Raw genomic sequence first — 17,768 nt, 5'->3', positions numbered from 1 at the left:
GTGATCATGCACCTAGAGCCAGTCATCCTGGAATGTGAAGTCAAGTGGGCCTTAGGAAGCGTCACTACAAACAAAGCTAGTGGAGGTGATGGAATTCCAGTGGAGCTATTTTAAATTCTGAAAGATGATGCAGTGAAAGCACTGCACTCAATATGCCAGCAAATTTGGAAAACTCAGCAGTGGCCACAGGACTGGAAAAGGTCAGTTTTCATTCCAATCCCAAAGAAAGGCAATGTCAAAGAATCCTCAAACTACCACACAGTTGCACTCATCTCACATGCTAGTAAAGTAATGCTCAAAATTCTCCAAGCCAGGCTTCAGCAATATGTGAACTGTGAACTCCCTGATGTTCAAGCTGGTTTTAGAAAAGGCAGAGGAACCAAAGATCAAATTGCCAACATCCGCTGGATCATGGAAAAAGCAAGACAGTTCCAGAAAAACATCTATTTCTGCTTTATTGACTATGCCAAAGCCTTTGACTGTGTGGATCACAATAAACTGTGGAAAATTCTGAAAGAGATGGGAATACCAAAGCACCTGACCTGCTTCTTGAGAAACCTATATGCAGGTCAGGAAGCAACAGTTAGAACTGGACATGGAACAACAGACTGGTTCCAAATAGGAAAAGGAGTACGTCAAGGCTGTATATTGTCACCCTGCTTATTTAACTTCTATGCAGAGTACATCATGAGAAACGCTGGACTGGAAGAAGCACAAGCTGGAATCAAGATTGCTGGGAGAAATATCAATAACCTCAGATATGCAGATGATACCACTCTTATGGCAGAAAGTGAAGAGGAACTAAAAAGCCTCTTGATAAAAGTGAAAGAGGAGAGTGAAAAAGTTGGCTTAAAGCTCAACATTCAGAAAACAAAGATCATGGCATCTGGTCCCATCACTTCATGGGAAATAGTTGGGGAAACAGTGGAAACAGTGTCAGACTTTATTTTGGGGGCTCCAAAATCACTGCAGATGGTGACTGCAGCCATGAAATTAAAAGACACTTACTCCTTGGAAGAAAAGTTATGACCAACCTAGATAGCATATTCAAAAGCAGAGACATTACTTTGCCGACTAAGATCTGTCTAGTCAAGGTTATGGTTTTTCCAGTGGTCATATATGGATGTGAGAGTTGGACTGTGAAGAAAGCTGAGCACCGAAGAATTGATGCTTTTGAACTGTGGTGTTGGAGAAGACTCTTGAGAGTCCCTTGGACTGCAAGGAGATCCAACCAGTCCATTCTGAAGGAGATCAGCCCTGGGATTTCTTTGGAAGGAATGATGCTAAAGCTGAAGCTCCAGTACTTTGGCCACCTCATGCGAAGAGTTGACTCATTGGAAAAGACTCTGATGCTGGGAGGGATTGGGGGCAGGAGGAGAAGGGGACGACAGAGGATGAGATGGCTGGATGGCATCACTGATTTGATGGACGTGAGTCTGAGTGAACTCCGGGAGTTGGTGATGGACAGGGAGGCTTGGCGTGCTGCAATTCATGGGGTTGCAAAGAGTCGGACACGACTGAGCAACTGAAATGAACTGAACTGAAATGAACTGAACACATATACTTGGAATCTAGAAGAATGGTACTGAAGAACTTATTTACAGGGCAGCAATGGAGAAACCGACATAGAGAATAGACTTATGGACATGGGGAGAGGGGAGGAGAGGGTGAGATGTATGGAAAGAGTAACATGGAAACTTATGTTTCCATATGTAAAATAGATAGCCAATGGGAATTTGCTGTATGGCTCAGGAAACTCAAACAGGGGCTCTGTATCAACCTAGAGGGGTGGAATGGGGAGGGAGGTTCAAAAGGGAGGCGGTATATGTATACTTATGGCTGATTCATGTTGAGGTTTGACAGAAAACAACAAAATTCTGTAAAGCAATTATCCTTCAAAAAAAAATTTTTTTTAATTGTTTAAAAAAGAAAGACAAATCATTGCCATCTATTATTAACCACAAATCCCATCAATGGTTCTAAGTCTTCTTTCAGAGATGTCAGTGGTATAAGTAGTCTGGATTTCTTTTTACCTCACTGTGACTCAAACCTGCTCTCAGAAACCTATGGGGATATTTCCACTGGTTGTGAAGGAAGCTAATGGCTGCAAGCCTGCTGCCTGTGGTACACCAATAAGAAGTTTCTGTAAGAAATGCTAAAATGTTTAGTAATTGCTCCCAAGGTCCCACAGCATGCATTCTTGAAAGGTAGTGAGCTGTCTAGAGAAGGATGGAATCAATCAGGATTCCACAGTTAAATCCTGGCTGCTTGCAGCTGCCCTGTGCCCTCTGTGGGTTGAGAGGGCTTTTCTAGAAGGTGGCACTGGCTCGGGAAGCCACCACCAGCTCCTCTAGTTCACCCACTTCCGCAGCTGGTGAATTCCCTGGTTGGTGTTGTCTAGTTGTTGAGTCCAACTCTGCAATCCCTTGAACTAGAGCCCTCCAGGCTCTTCGGCCCGTGCAAATTCCAGCAAGAATACTGGAGTGGGTTGCCATTTCCTCCTCTAGTGATCTTCCCCACCCAGGGATCAAGCCTGTGTCAACCCACATCTCCTGCATTGGCAGGCGGATTCTTTACATCTGAGCCACCAGGGACGCCCTGAATTCCCTGGTACTGATGGTCATCCCACTGGGAGAGTTTAGGAATGATCCCTGACCCTCAAACTAGCCCACATTCATTGCTTTCTTGTGCTCCCCTAGCTGCCCAAGCAGGATTCTTCCTTTTGAATTTCCATTTTCTGCTCTTGGAGTGTCTGGTCATGTCTAGGGCTGGGAGTTATTATTTTTACCCAAAGGAGTATTTTCCCTTACTTCTAAAACATTGCTTCAGCTATGGGGGACCTTATGACCCAAGTCGGTGTTTATCCCTGGTATGCTTTTTACCTTCTTTGGATAGGTACAGTTATTTCCTCTTTTGCAGTTCCCAGCCAACAACCTCCTGAGGCTGGTTGCCACACCCCTGGCAGGTACGGCTGCATTTTAAGTAGCTCTGCACACGATGGGAGCCCTTTTATAGTTCTTCCTCTCCTGGGTGAGTATAGATTTTTTAAAGGCAGTGGTAGAATGCATCCCAATAGATAAACCCTGACCCAATTAACTAGGGATGAACAAAATAGCGGTGGGAGGAGTTCTTCTAATTTCTGTACTTCTAATTCAAGTCCTATATAATGACTAATTATGATTTAGGCTAGGGAAACAAAGGCTGAACTCTGCAAGATGAGAGTTTTCCTCTGGGGCAGAGAAGACCTCTTCTAGTGGCAGGAAGGGCACTGGGTTTGGACTTAGGACTTCTAAGCTTGATTGCCTGTTCTGTCTTTTGGGAGGTGTGTGCTCTGGACAAGTTACTAAATATACCTGAGCTTCCATTTCTATTACAAAGTGAAGGACCTGAACGTGATTCCTGAGGGACACCATTCCAGCTCTCAATTCTCTGGTTCTGCAGAAAAGAATTTTAGTCTGTTTACAGGACTGAATCCAACTGGTTCCTGTCATCCTTGGACTGCTCTTTTGGTGGTGGTGGTTTAGTCGTTAAGTCGTGTCCGACTCTTGCGATCCCATGGACTGTAGCTTGTCAGGCTCCTCTGTCCATGGGATTCTCCAGGCAAGAATACTGGAGTGGGTTACCATTCCCTTCTCCACGGGATCTTCCTGATCCAGGAATTGAACCCGGGTCTCTTGCATTGCAGGCTGATGATTTACCAACTGAGCTATGAGGGATGCCCCTTGATACAAGGACAACTTTACAGGTAAATACCAGAGAATATTCTTTTCACAGTGTTACACTTTTTAATGAAAAACTTTAGTGGCAGTTATATAATCATTTAAAAATATTTTATTAAGCACTGGTTTTAAAAATGCGAGAGAAGAATATAACACCTCAGAGCAAATGCTTGAAGGTAAAACAAATATCACTATAAATATTGCACGTATAAAAATCTCTTTTTTACATCTTCACACAACTCATTTCTAAAATATCCTTTTACAGAGATACATAAATAAACTGCTTCCAAACTGTCAACGCTTGATACATTTAATCTCATCACCCCACTGAGTCGGCAGGCTTCCAATCAGATATCTGCTCCTCTTACGTGCAAGCAACAGAACTTCCATCAGCAACACCTGAGCTCTCCTACCTACATCCTGTGAAGAGTAAATCTCTCTGAAAGCTCAATATTTCAGGTTATAAATTTTCTTTTCCTACTGAGAAAAAAAAGATCTTTCAAAGGCAGTGACAGAACGCAGCTTAAATGGACACAGTGTTAACATTGCTTGTTCTTCAGGGCGTCCAGGAGCTTCTGATTCTTGGTCTTGAACATCATGAGAAAGCTGTTAGGCATGATCTTGCCTCGCCCATCTTCACCCACTTGACCCATAATTATGTAATTTAAACCTAAAAGAAAATGTAAGATTAATTTTTTTCTCTGTGTGTGTTGGTTTGAAACAACTTAAGACTATAACTTACCTCCAGGTAAATGTTGTACAAATGGTGTAATTAGATATTTGTTCTTTCTAGCATAAAATCTTGTTTAAGACTCTCATTGAAAAAAAAAAAAATCTAACTTTGACAGAATAGAATGTTCCTGCTCTGGTTACATTAAGAAACTGGATGGAATGATTAGACCCAGTCAGGTCCAGCTCTGAATAAGGTCTAGTATTTACTGAGTGTCCTCTACAAACACTATTCCCATGAAACGCTCTCCTTCCTCAAGGGGCTGTCTTCAGAAGGCCCCTCCTGGCCCCACTAGGCTTCTGGATCTCCCCAGGCATTTGGAAACTATTGATCCATTGTCTTCCGTTGTTGTCTTGAACTTTTTATTAAACCCTCCAACATTTATATTATGTAAGTTTTTGAGGGCATGGTTGGACCATATACTTCTTTACATTCTTTTAGTCCCTAAAAAGATATGTACTAAAAAGTACTTTTATCGTTGTACTATTTTTTTATATATCTGTGTGTCTGGCTAAGGTAAGCAGGCCTAGACTGGAGCCCACACTGAGGTATGTCGGGTTCAACTCTGAAGATTTACATTGCTTCAGAAAAATGTATGTGTTACCACCTCCTTTATTCTCCCTCTCCCCCTGTGTGTCATAAGAGACATGTCCCCCTGTATAAGCCTTCCTCTGTGGTCCACCACTATAATCGTAGTGGTCCTGAGCCTGCGAAGGCTCGGGAGGCTGGCTGGGCAGATGCCACTGCAAGAGAGATGACAGTAGGTATGAGATCTGATGAGATGAGATCTGACAGTAAGTATCCAGACCTGGATTATTTGCTGTTCTGGATACTTCTGGAAAGAAGTGTTACCTTTTACAGAGCCTTTACTATCCCTTCTTAAGAGTCAATGGGATTATTATTTGGAATTTATGTGTTTTACATGCATATTTGTGCTCATCTCTGATTATTTCTTCAAGAAGCTACGTTTTAGAGCATAATTTCTGAGCAACAGTATGTGAGCATATGAAAGCTGTACTATGTTGCTCTTTCAACAAACTATAAGGTGATGTTGGTCTTATTTTTCTGATGTTCACTTTTCTTAGTAGTGAGGTACAATGTTACTGTATTAATTTATTATTTATTCTTGATTATATCCTTTCTACATTTTGCTTTGAAGTTACCAATTATTTTCTATTCAGAAATCAAGTCCTTAATACTACTTAAATATTATCAACCTCTTATCCATTGTGTTTTCAAAAATTACTCTACCATTTTATTTATCATGTTTGTTTGCATTTTAATCTAGTTTATAATGTTATATGAAGCTCTGAAGATCAAATCTGTTATGATAAAACTGATGAAAATTTTCCTTTCTGGCATTTTCCATTTTATTGTAGGAAGATTTTCTCACAATATATAAATTTTTTCAAAAATAGAGTCGATGTGAAGCTGCTGGCCTCTGACTTTTCTGAACAATCTGAATTCATAGTAAAGCTTTCTTAATGTGGATATCTGTATTTCTGTATGTGTGGTAAAGGTTTGGCTTCTTTTGATTGTAGAAGAGGTTTGTAATAAGACTGAGAAAAGGAACAAGCTGATGTCGGATGGGAAGTCATGATTCATCACACAGTGGAGTGCCAGGCATTACTGCCATTCCAAAGAAAGAAAGAACTGTGTATATGCTGTTGATGGAAAGCTGTTCACACACACATCATGTGGAGGGAAGGTTGAGCAGAATATGTGTAGAAAGATCCCATTTGTCTACATGTGTATGTACATTTTTACATGGACAGAACCTTCTGGAAGGAGCTTTTCACTGTGCCTCTGGGGAAAGGGAAAGGGCTTCCCTTTTTATTTTAAATCCTTCTCTACTTAGTTGGCACTAGTGGCAAAGACCGCCTGCCGATGCAAGAGACATCAGAGATGTGGGTTCGACCCCTGGGTTGGGAAGATCCCCTGGAGGAGGGCATGGCAACCCACTCCAGTATTCTTGCCTAGAGAATGTCCAGGGACAGAGGAGCCCGGTGGGCTATATAGTCCACAGGGTCACAGAGAGTCAGACACAACTAAAGCGACTAAGCGTGAACTACTTATTTAACTTTTTCAAAAACCATGGAACATACATTACTTTTATATACCTGTTTTAAAATATTACGTGCCTCTGGCTCTAGGGTAATTTTCCTTTTCCTAAAATTTATCTTAATAAACTCACTCTCACCCATGAATTTAATAATCTCATATCTACAGATGAGCCCCAGATCTTTTATTCTAGCCCATAGATACCTCTCTCTTCTGAACAGCAGCTCTGAATTTCCTGTTCCTTTTTTAAAAAAATGTTTTTATTTGGCTGTACTGGGTCTTAGTTGCTGCTCATGGGATCTTCAATCGTCACTGAGGTATGTGAACTCTTAACTACAGCATGTGGGATCTAGTTCCCTGAACCAGGAATTGAACTCGGGCCCCTTGCATTGGGAGCGTAGAGTCTTATTAGCCGCTGCACCGCCAGGGAAGTCCTTGAATTTCCTATTCCTTGATAGATATTTTCCTCTACACATAGTAGTGGTACTTTAAGTGTAGTAACTGAAAATCTCTTTCTCCTGAACCTCTTTCTTTGTCTGTTCCCTATTGATCCAACTTCAAATGCTTCTTGAACTCACTGACCATTTCCATTATCCTGTCTTCTTCCACAAGTTACAGGAACTGAGACTGGAGCCCAGTTCTGCCTGACTCCAAAGGCCCTCCTTCTCCATCAGAAGTGGGCAATACATGAGCCACGACTTGACTTCTCTAGACCAGCCATGGCATGGAAAGATCCATGACTTGCCCGGAAAGGCTCTCCTTTCCCCTTCTCTGCCCTTGAGCTCCCCCGGAAGTAAGCCGGGAATTTTCTTGCTGCTCACCTCTTCTGAGGAGTGGGCACTGCTTGCAGACCACAAGGACCTTGGCGCTCATGTTCTTGCCGGCCTGCTGAATTGCCAGATTGCCCTCTTTATAAATGTTGATGATCGAGACCGTGGCATGCAGACTCCCACCTCGAGGGATGGTGGTGATGACAGTGCCGGCCAAGACTGCAAAAGAAAACATTTTTTAAATCATAGGACAGTGGAGACCAATGTAAGCAGAACTGAAAATAGTTGTATTGATACATTCCACTAACTTTCAGATGGGAAACATTTTAATGTTAGAAAGAAGGGCTTAATAAGAGTCATTAAATTTAATTCTGTATATCTGTCATCAAAATACAGGTTGAAAAACAGGAGTCATGGGTAACATTGTATATTACCCTAGCTGTTAGGCATTGAAAAAAACCAAAATAACTACCAAACTGTAGTCAGTTGCTGGGACAGAGACTTGTTTCAATGTTTTATCCAACTTGTGGATCAATTACCAAACGTGGTAATTGCACCTCTGCTTGTTAATACTCAACAGGACCGTGTATCTTTAAGGCAGTGCCATAATAAGAAGTTCCATGATGCAGGTTTGAGCCATAAAGGTCCGAGTCCTTGTGTCTGTGTGGGTGAGCACTTACCTTTCTGTATCTCCCCCGGGTTCCTCTCTTTTTATTTATTTATTTGGCCGAAGCTGGGTCTTAGTTGCCGCATGCAGGATCTTAGTTCCCCGACCAGGGATTGAACCCAAGCCCCCTACATGGGGAGCTTGGAGTCTTAGCCACTGGACTTCTGGGGAAGTCCTTCTGGGTCTCTCATATTCACTTTCTTATCCATCCTTTTTATCTCGATGAACAAGTCAAAGTATAGAACTGAGGTATAACTTTAAATGTTTCCTTGGTTAGAAAAAATTAGCAAAATTCCATTGCTTTTCATTATGTAACTCTCTCTTCTTACCATGTAACACTCAGAGAAGAGTCTTACTTCCGAGCCACGTAAAGAAAGACGCAGTGTTTCACAAAGGCATGCTTCGGGCATTTTTTTGAGGGGGCGTATTCCATGTGATGCAGGACTTGGACTGAATGACTTTTTGATAATCCTGTCCTTACCCAGAAAACCAACTGCAGCCCCCAGTCATTGTGAAATCAAAACTTGCCCCTAAAGGGATTTCCTTGGTGGTCCAGCGGTTAAGACTCCATGCTTCCACTGCAGGGGGCATAGGTTCGATCCCTGGTCAGGGAACTAACATACTGCATGCTGCATGATGTGGCCAATTAAAAACAAAAACAAAACCCTGCCCCTAAAAGAGTGTTACCAAGGCTGGTTAGGAACCAACAGGCCTCCGGGGATAGTATTGGGTCATTTTGCCGTGTAAGTCACAACGGAATGGATGGAGTTTTGGACTTAATAATATTACCCTTTCAGGATAAAGTGAAAACTCACTGCTTATGTGGTGTGCAAAGCTCATCACATCAGAATTCTTATTACGCCTTACTTTGATTCCCAGTGATGAGCGATTCTCTGCAAAATGTCAGTCGGTAGTGGGGTGGAATCGGATAGCTCTGAAGGACTGGGAGGGAGATTTCCTTAAGCACCTGTTACAGGAGATCACACTGGATGTGGGAACAATGACACCTGGTGCTACTAGTCTTCATTTTCATGCCGGTTATTTGCATTTCGGCATGCAAACTCCAGATACATTTAGGGCCCTAGTTTTTTTTACTGGGGTATAGTTGCTTTGGGGGCATCCCAGGTGGCTCAGTGCTGAGCAGTGTGCCTGCCAATGCAGGAGACACAGGAAACTCAGGTTCAATTCCTGGGTTGGGAAGATCCCCTGGAGTAGGAAATGGCAACCCACTCTAGTATACTTGTCTGGGAAGATCCCCTGGAGTAGGAAATGGCAACCCACTCTAGTATACTTGTCTGGGAAATCCCATGGACAGAGGAACCTGACGGGCTCCACTCTGTGGGCTCACGAAGAACTGGACACGACTGAGCTGCTGAGCATGCATAGTTACTTTATAATGGGGTACAACAAACTGAATTAGCTATGTGTTTGTGTGTGTGTGTATGTACACTCAATCATGTCTGACTCTTTGTGACTCCATGGACTGTAGCCCACTAGGTTCTGTTCATGGAATGTTCCAGGCATGAATACTAGAGTGGGTTGTCATTTCCTCCTTCAGGGCATCTTACCGACTCAGGGATTGAACCCACGTCTCTTACATCTCCTGCACTGGCAGGCAAATTCGTTACCAAATGCACCACCTGGGAAGCCCCAAATTAGCTATATGTATACATATATTCCCTCCTTCTAGAGGGCCCTAGATTCTTTACTGTCCTCACATCTTTACCACAATATGGTCAATCTGGGCTGCAGTTATCATTTGAAGGCATAAGGAAAAGCAAGCAAAGCTTCTTCTGGGAGGCCCTCTGTGTTAGGTAACCTATTTAGGCCATAGCAACTTTCTTTTCCTGATAAGACTTTTCTTCCATATTCCTTTCAAACATAAGCAACATAATTCAACTTGGGATCATTTGCTCTTAAGCAGTTTTCACAGAATGTGCAAGATTTTTTTAAAATTTTATTTATTTGATGCAGGGTGCAGGATGCTTGGGGCTGGTGCAAGATTTTTTTAATTAGAAAAAAACTCTTTAGGAATTCTGATTCATTAGGTAATATCTGCCTGATATCTTCCAGTTTATTAGAGTTTCCAAATGGATTTCAGATTTCCAAGTTTTAATTTCATCCTCTGGAAGGACACTGCAGAGGAAATATTTGAATTTCTTCTGAGAGAGGCCAGCTTGGATATGTTTCTGATTTATTTAAGTTGAATTACAGATGTGTGAAAAAATACTCAGTACATGAAAACTATGTGAGAAAAAAACAGGATGCAGGGTTTTTTTCCTGGGGTGGGGGAAACACTGGGCTACACAGAATACACAGAACAGCAGTGTCATGTACCAGAGGTCAAATTATTAAGTTTTAAGTTTATGTGAAAAACGTGTATTTTCTGCACACATTTTTCTCAGTTGTGAACTCTAACACTTCGAACGGTGCAACACACCTTAGTGTGGAGGAAAATACTTTCCTGGGTAGATGCAGAGTGTAACTGACCCTCTACCATCCCATTCATGGCAGTTCCTTTGAGATTGAGCGTGCAGTTTCGGGTTTCTGACTAAAGAGGAAAGACGGTTTTCTTTCTTACCGAAGTTGCTTGAGCAATAATTGCTCTCCAGAGTCCCCGACCGTCTACACTTCTGCTGACACAGGGCCACGGTGGGCTTTAAACCTTCATTCCAAGAAGAAATACATAAGATTCAGGAAAATCAATGCATATATAATTGGTCTTTAGATCTGAATCAGTCAATTTAAAATTCTCATTTATTTCTCCGAGCCCCCAATCTGTCACTGCAATGAAATAATTAAAAAACCTGCAAAGGATATTCCTCATGTTACCAACTTCTACTCTTAATTTCCTCAGGGTAACTCAATGCCCTCTACTGAGCTTTAAACCTGAGATCAAAGATAACCCGAATTTAGCCCTATTCTCTTCTTCCTTTATATATAACTAATGCTGTATCCAAAAATAGATACAGTCTCATGTGCCCTGCTTACCAAAAACCCAGAACAACAAATAAGAACACAGGAAATATAGGTTAACTCTTCACTTCACCAAAGGAATCTTATGGGGTTCCCCTGAGAGTGGAGGGAGTTTTCTTGGTGCATTTGAAATTCACAATTATCCAAATGTTAGCATCACAGGTTTTGAAGAACAATGCTCATGTGATGAAGTGTGCTGTATCTGTACTCAGATGCAACTCATCACTAAAACAGTTTGAGCCTGTCATTGCCTGTAAGGATCTTAAGAACTGAGAAGTAGGCAAATTTAAAAGTACAGCTAAATAGATAAACACAGCAGTTCTCAATTGGGGGTGATTTCTCCCACTAGGTGACATTTGGTAAACTCTGGAAATATTGTTGGCAGTCACAACTAGGGGATGATACCAGCATCTAGCAGGTAGATAACCAGTGATGCTGCTCAACATTTCACAGTGAACAGGACAGCCCCCAATAGCAAAGAATTATCTGGCCAAAAATGTAAATAGTGCCAAGGTTGGAAAGCTGTGATATGATGATAATATTTAATCCTTATGAAATGAAATGAAAATATTTAATCCTCATTTTCATCATTAAAAATGTTTCCAAAAGAGGTGGCAAGAATACACGGAAGAACTGAACTAAAAAGATCTTCACGACCCAGATAATCATGATGGTGTGATCACTAATCTAGAGCCAGACATCTTGGAATGTGAAGTCAAGTGGGCCTTAGGAAACATCACTACGAACAAAGCTAGTGGAGGTGATGGAATTCCAGTTGAGTTGTTTCAAATCCTGAAAGATGATGCTGTGAAAGTGCTGCACTCAATATGCCAACAAATTTGGAAAACTCAGCAGTGGCCACAGGACAGGAAAAGGTCAGTTTTCATTCCAATCCCAAAGAAAGGCAATGTCAAAGAATCCTCAAACTACCACACAGGTGCACTCATCTCACACGCTAGTAAAGTAATGCTCAAAATTCTCCAAGCCGGACTTCAGCAATACGTGAACTGTGAACTCCCTGATGTTCAAGCTCGTTTTCGAAAAGGCAGAGGAACCAGAGATCAAATTGCCAACATCCGCTGGATCATCCAAAAAGCCAGAGAGTTCCAGAAAAACATCTATTTCTGCTTTATTGACTATGCCAAAGCCTTTGACTGTGTGGATCACAAGAAACTGTGGAAAATTCTGAAAGAGATGGGAATACCAGACCACCTAACCTGCCTCTTGAGAAATCTGTATGCAGGTCAGGAAGCAACAGTTAGAACCGGACATGGAACAACAGACTGGTTCCAAACAGGAAAAGGAGCACGTCAAGACTGTATATTGTCACCCTGCTTATTTAACTTCTATGCAGAGTACATCATGAGAAACGCTGGACTGGAAGAAACACAAGCTGGAATTAAGATTGCTGGGAGAAATATCAATAACCTCAGATATGTAGATGATACCACCCTTATGGCAGAAAGTGAAGAGGAACTAAAAAGCCTCTTGATGAAAGTGAAAGAGGAGAGTGAAAAAGTTGGCTTAAAGCTCAACATTCAGAAAACGAAGATCATGGCATCTGGTCCCATCACTTCAGTAGAAACAGTGTCAGACTTTATTTTGGGGGGCTCCAAAATCACTGCCGATGGTGACTGCAGCCATGAAATTAAAAGACACTTACTCCTTGGAAGAAAAGTTATGACCAACCTAGACAGCATATTCAAAAGCAGAGACATTACTTTGCCGACTAAGGTCCATCTAGTCAAGGCTATGGTTTTTCCTGTGGTCATGTATGGATGTGAGAGTTGGACTGTGAAGAAAGCTGAGCACCAAAGTATTGATGCTTTTGAACTGTGGTGCTGGAGAAGACTCTTGAGAGTCCCTTGGACTGCAAGGAGATCCAACCAGTCCATTCTGAAGGAGATCAACCCTGGGATTTCTTTGGAAGGAATGATGCTAAAGCTGAAGCTCCAGTACTTTGGCCACCTCATGCGAAGAGTTGACTCATTGGAGAAGACTCTGATGCTGGGAGGGATTGGGGGCAGGAGGAGAAGGGGACGACCCAGGATGAGATGGCTGGATGGCATCACGGACTCGATGGACGTGAGTCTGAGTGAACTCCGGGAGTTGGTGATGGACAGGGAGGCCTGGCGTGCTGCGATTCATGGGGTTGCACAGAGTCGGACATGACTGAGCGACTGAACTGAACTGAACTGAAAAACATTTGGTAATGATTCCCTTATATGTGGCAACATGTTAGGAAGAACTAAACAGAACCACTGTCATAGAGCTGTACATATTGGGTAAGAATTTGCCCTTCTAATATGTTCTGCTAACCCTTCTGTGAATTTACTCTTAATTTGTATCCCTACTTATCTCCAAAAGGATCTAAAGTGTATTATAATATTAAAATATACACAGTTTAATGTTAAAATATACATAATAGCATATATATATATGTATATTATAGAGAAAGAGCTCAGAAAGCATTTAGAGGAAATATTGCTCTAAAAGTTGGGGACCTAAATTTATCTAATTCACTGAGTCCAAAGCTAAGTGCCTTAGGGGTTCTCCTTGTCTGATGAAAGAGCATCTTCTTATGTGGACCACTTGGAACCAGCTCCTTCTCAGCCTCAGGACATTAGTCTGGAGGTTGGGTGGGTGGCCCACCCTGACACTCTTCATCTTCCTGTCTGCTCTCTGCTGCCCTGCACACCCAAGCGTGGCACGGGGTTTTCAGCTTTCCTCTTCACGTGCTCCCTCAAGCATCTCGGTGGGTCCTCCCTCCTTGGGGACGATCGCTCTCTGGCTGTAGCCTCAACACCCCCTGCCTCTCAGATGTTCCCTCTGGTCCATCTTCGCCCCTCAGTCCCAAGCTCACGTGTCCTTCTGCTGAAGTCTCATCACCAATCTCTCATCCTTCATCCAACAGAACCTCCTCTCCTTTCAGTTCAGTTCAGTCGCTCAGTCTTTCTGTCCTTAGAGGTTCAATACACTGACCCCTCTCCTATTTCCACTCCGTCGCCCTGGCCCATCTTAATTCCTTAGCTTCTCCATGTAGTTTTCATGGTCCATTAGTTCAATCACTTTCTTAACAATACTTACACTCCTGTTCCGCTCTGCCCTCGGCCCTTTAGGAGTCCGGTAGGAGACTCTTTTCTCTTTCTGTGCCTGCTCACAGACAGCTGAGAACACAGACAGACCCTCATCCAACTGCCCCACAACCCCCAGGGCGCCCACCTCCCTTCTTGTTCTCAGTGGGTGACCTTGCCTATTTTCTGGTGAGAACGAAAATCACAGAACAAAATGTCCTCCACCAAACCTCTGAGCTGTCTCCATCTGTTCCCTCACTTCCTTCCTCTCCTGAGAGGAGGCTGCCTACCTCTGGCCTAAGGTCTGTCCTTCTGCACGCCCTCTGGAGGCCAGCCCCTGCCATCTTTGTGGAAATTTCCCCCTCACTTATTCCCTTGCTCCGCCCTTCTGTTTTCCCTCTTTGCAAGCTTCTTCCCCTTAGCTTTACCACGTTCAAACACTCAGGCTCCCTACCTCCCTTCCTCAGCGCTGAACCCTCAGACTGAGTTGCTGGACGTGGTGTTCATTTCCTTGCCACGCTCCAAAAGCCCCCTCGCCCTTGTCCAGCTTCTACCTGAACCACTCGGCTCACACAACCCCTGCCAGGGTGTCCGGCAGCCTCCACATCACGAAATCAGATGGTACCATTCTATCCCTGCTCTTGTTTAAAGTCTCATCAACATCTGAGTGAGATGAACTCTCAACATTAAGTGAGAATCTAATCCTGAACTTTGCTTAAATCCACCAACAGCTTCCTCCACACTTAAGATAAAATCCCAAATACTTAGAGCATAAGGAGCAAGGTGGTAGAGCCCAAAGATGAAGCTAGAAGGAGAGGCCCCAGGGACAAAGTGTGAAGGAGATTGGCCCCTGCGCTGTCCTCTGGTCTGGCCGCTGGCCACAGGAGGCTTTTTAAATTTAATGAAGCTAAAAATTCAGATCTTTAGTTGCACTAATCACATTTCAAGCATCTAAAAGTGGCCACCGTATTGGAAGGCATAGGCATAGACAACAAATTCTGTGGGGGAAAGACACAGTCTGAGATGTTGGGGGTCGGGGGGAAGGGGCAGGGCATGATGTGGGGAGTTAAGATAGAGGAAGTCAAGGGAACCCTAGGAGTGTGGCTACAGATGCCGTGGCCCAGGCTTGAGAAAAAAGGTGGAGAAGCAGAAATGAGACAGAATATACTGTGACAGAAATGAGTTAAATCTGATATATTTTCATTTCAATGTCTAGCAGTTGAAAACCTGTAGGAGATAATTAAAAATTCATGTTTGCAACTTCAGAGAAAGTTTAGGATGGATATAAAAGCTGGAGAACCACATGGGTGTAGACAGATGATTCACTGAGAGAACTGGAGAAATATTGCTGCGATGTGCAGCAGTACACTTCCAGGCCACAAGGTGGCGCACTTGTGGAGTGCTCAGAAAAATCAGCCCTTCTGGAAGTGCCTGTACTCAGGACAGCCCTCTCTGCGAACTGGCAGAAAATAGTGGGCAATAAAGCTGGGCTGATTTCAGCCCAATTCATGTCTTAACCTTAGATTCCCCCTTCCCACTTTTTTCTCCTCCCTTTTAGATTTTTGAGATCTGAGGCCTGAAATGCTGGAGGGCTGTGCTGACAGGGTGTAGAGACAAGAAACAGGAATGCTCTGTTGCCCTTGGACTTCTGAGGTCATACCCAGACCGGAGGTCCCCAACTGGTGTCTACAATACATAGAATATTTTTTGTTTGATTTACTCCAGTTTGAAAAAAATAATATATTCTGTATGGCACATTTTGGATCATACCCCTCCCTACAACAAAGTCCAAATACTGGCAGAAATGAAAACAGGCAGGAATCAGAGCCCTGAAATTTTAACCCAAAATACTACAGTTCTATGTAATAAAAAGGAAAACATGATTTTATAAATGCCAAGAAAGAAAAATTAGGCTTGTTATGATCTCTACTTATAATAGGGTTCCTAGTATTTTTAAGTGACCATAATTTTCTTGGATAACATTTTAAAATTATCTTATAAGCATTTTTATATCTTATACTTTTCTTTCATTCATGGAATCATATTATTCTCTTATGTAAGTTTTTGTCTTATTTAACTTACTTTAGTTTCAATTATTTTCCTCTTAATCAGGTTTTTTTTCCCCCCCACTTCAGAATAATTTTTCTTATACTCCTCAAGTCTGAGTAGAAATTTCAAAGCAGGCTTACTTGTAGTCGCTGGAAAGGTGGTGGTTACAGGCAGTGCAGTTGTTGTCGGCAATTTTTTGGGCCTGAATTTGTAGTGACCAATAAATCCATCTGCAGTTAAACTTAAATCTGATAAAAACTGAATGAGAAGTTCATTTCTCTCAGATACAATTGGCCTAAAAGGGAAAAAAATGTTTTAAAAATGCATATATATATATATAGATAGATAGATAGATAGATAGATTAAAAAGTGTAAGGGACACCTCTGAAATGTAGAACTAACTTTCCTTTAATTTCCAACGATAGATTACTGTCTGTTTAAACCGAAAAGTTAAAAGACTTAAAAAGATGACATTCTTAACCTGCTCAATATTCATGCAAATAGCTAACATTTACTGAACGTTTGCTCAGTTAGGCACTGTGCTTTTTGCAAACTGTTGAATTGTGCTTTCACAACCATGTATTATCCCCTTTTTATGGAACAGGTGACTGAAGATCAGCGAGTTCAAGTGATTTGCCCAAGGCCCTCCGCTTGTGTGTAGGAGAGTCAGGATTTGAACCCAGGACCAGGTGCCACTGGGGACAATGTAAACACTGAAGCTGCAGCTGGTGCTTCATAAGCGCTTTAGGGTCTGGTCTGACTCAGCAACTGCACAGCCTCTTTGAACTAAGACTCAGTTCCAGCTGGCCTGGGGAGCTAGGGATTGCTGGCCATGGGGAATCAGATGGAGAAACCTGGTGAACAAATTTCCACACCTGGTGAAGACACAATGAAAGGGATCATCTTAGCAAGGTGGTCACCTAGGGATAAGAAAGCCACGCAGAATTTAATGGGACTTTCATTTCATTGTTAGTAAGAGTTCTCATGCGTGCCTGAAATGGAAACCTTTCTGTTTATAATCTGGGTAGCAAAATGCTCTTAAGGAGAAAGAGAAAGTGATTGTTTTGGTGGTCATGAACAACCTCATTAAGAATCTAATTTTAAAGCAATCTTAGGGGCGTGCTGGTTAGTTGGGACTAAAGATTTAGTGGCGATAATTACTGAGGCTCAGAAGCTCCCTTACTTAAATCTTAGGGGATAACTATATTATAAAAGACGGTAGTTTCATCTGATCTTTTGCTATTGTTATTTAAACAATGGTTTAAAAATGCTGTTTGGCTAATTTCATTTTAAAACTAATTCAGAAGTGGAAAAAATTAAAGTTATTTAACCAAATTAATTGGTGGTTTGTCTAAACTCCTTTTTTGAGGCATCTTCTCATCTTCTTAGGCATCTTGGACAATAAATAAATGAGGCAACTCTTGTTTTCCTTCACCTATCAGCTACTTTGAGTTGGAAGCGTGGAGGGGAAGGTAGATCTGGGTTTGACCACCAGGGAGAAACAGTGCAGGGTCTTCTCTGTCCTGAAGGTTATTGCCTTCCGAGCCAAGGGATGAACCAAACCTAAGAACGAGCTCTGACACCTCCCTTTTGCCTTCCAGTCACAAAAATGGGACCAAGGTCATTTAAATAATGCTTCTGAGCATCAAGCCACAAACGCGAATATTTAATCCTGCTTCTGAAAATATTCCATGAAATAAACACAGCGTGCATGAAACACAG

General features: G+C 42.3%; 1 protein-coding gene across 1 annotated transcript in view; it reads right to left on the bottom strand.

Moving 5' to 3' along the window:
- Positions 1-3,965: 3,965 nt before the first annotated feature.
- The window catches only part of PCOLCE2 (procollagen C-endopeptidase enhancer 2), an 83,977-nt gene continuing 70,174 nt past the window's right edge, over positions 3,966-17,768 (bottom strand). Inside the window, exons 6-9 of the mRNA XM_068981340.1 lie at positions 16,187-16,341; positions 10,529-10,612; positions 7,332-7,499; positions 3,966-4,389 (exon numbers count right to left, since the gene is read on the bottom strand). Of these exons, the coding sequence (XP_068837441.1) occupies positions 4,259-4,389; positions 7,332-7,499; positions 10,529-10,612; positions 16,187-16,341 (538 nt within the window). The 3' untranslated portion in view covers positions 3,966-4,258. The remainder of the gene's footprint in view (positions 4,390-7,331; positions 7,500-10,528; positions 10,613-16,186; positions 16,342-17,768) is intronic.

The sequence above is a fragment of the Capricornis sumatraensis genome, chromosome 1, assembly GCF_032405125.1.
Source record: "Capricornis sumatraensis isolate serow.1 chromosome 1, serow.2, whole genome shotgun sequence".
Taxonomy (NCBI): Eukaryota; Metazoa; Chordata; class Mammalia; order Artiodactyla; family Bovidae; genus Capricornis; species Capricornis sumatraensis.
Note: the sequence above shows the minus strand (reverse complement) of the source record. Positions and strands in the feature narration are given on the sequence as shown.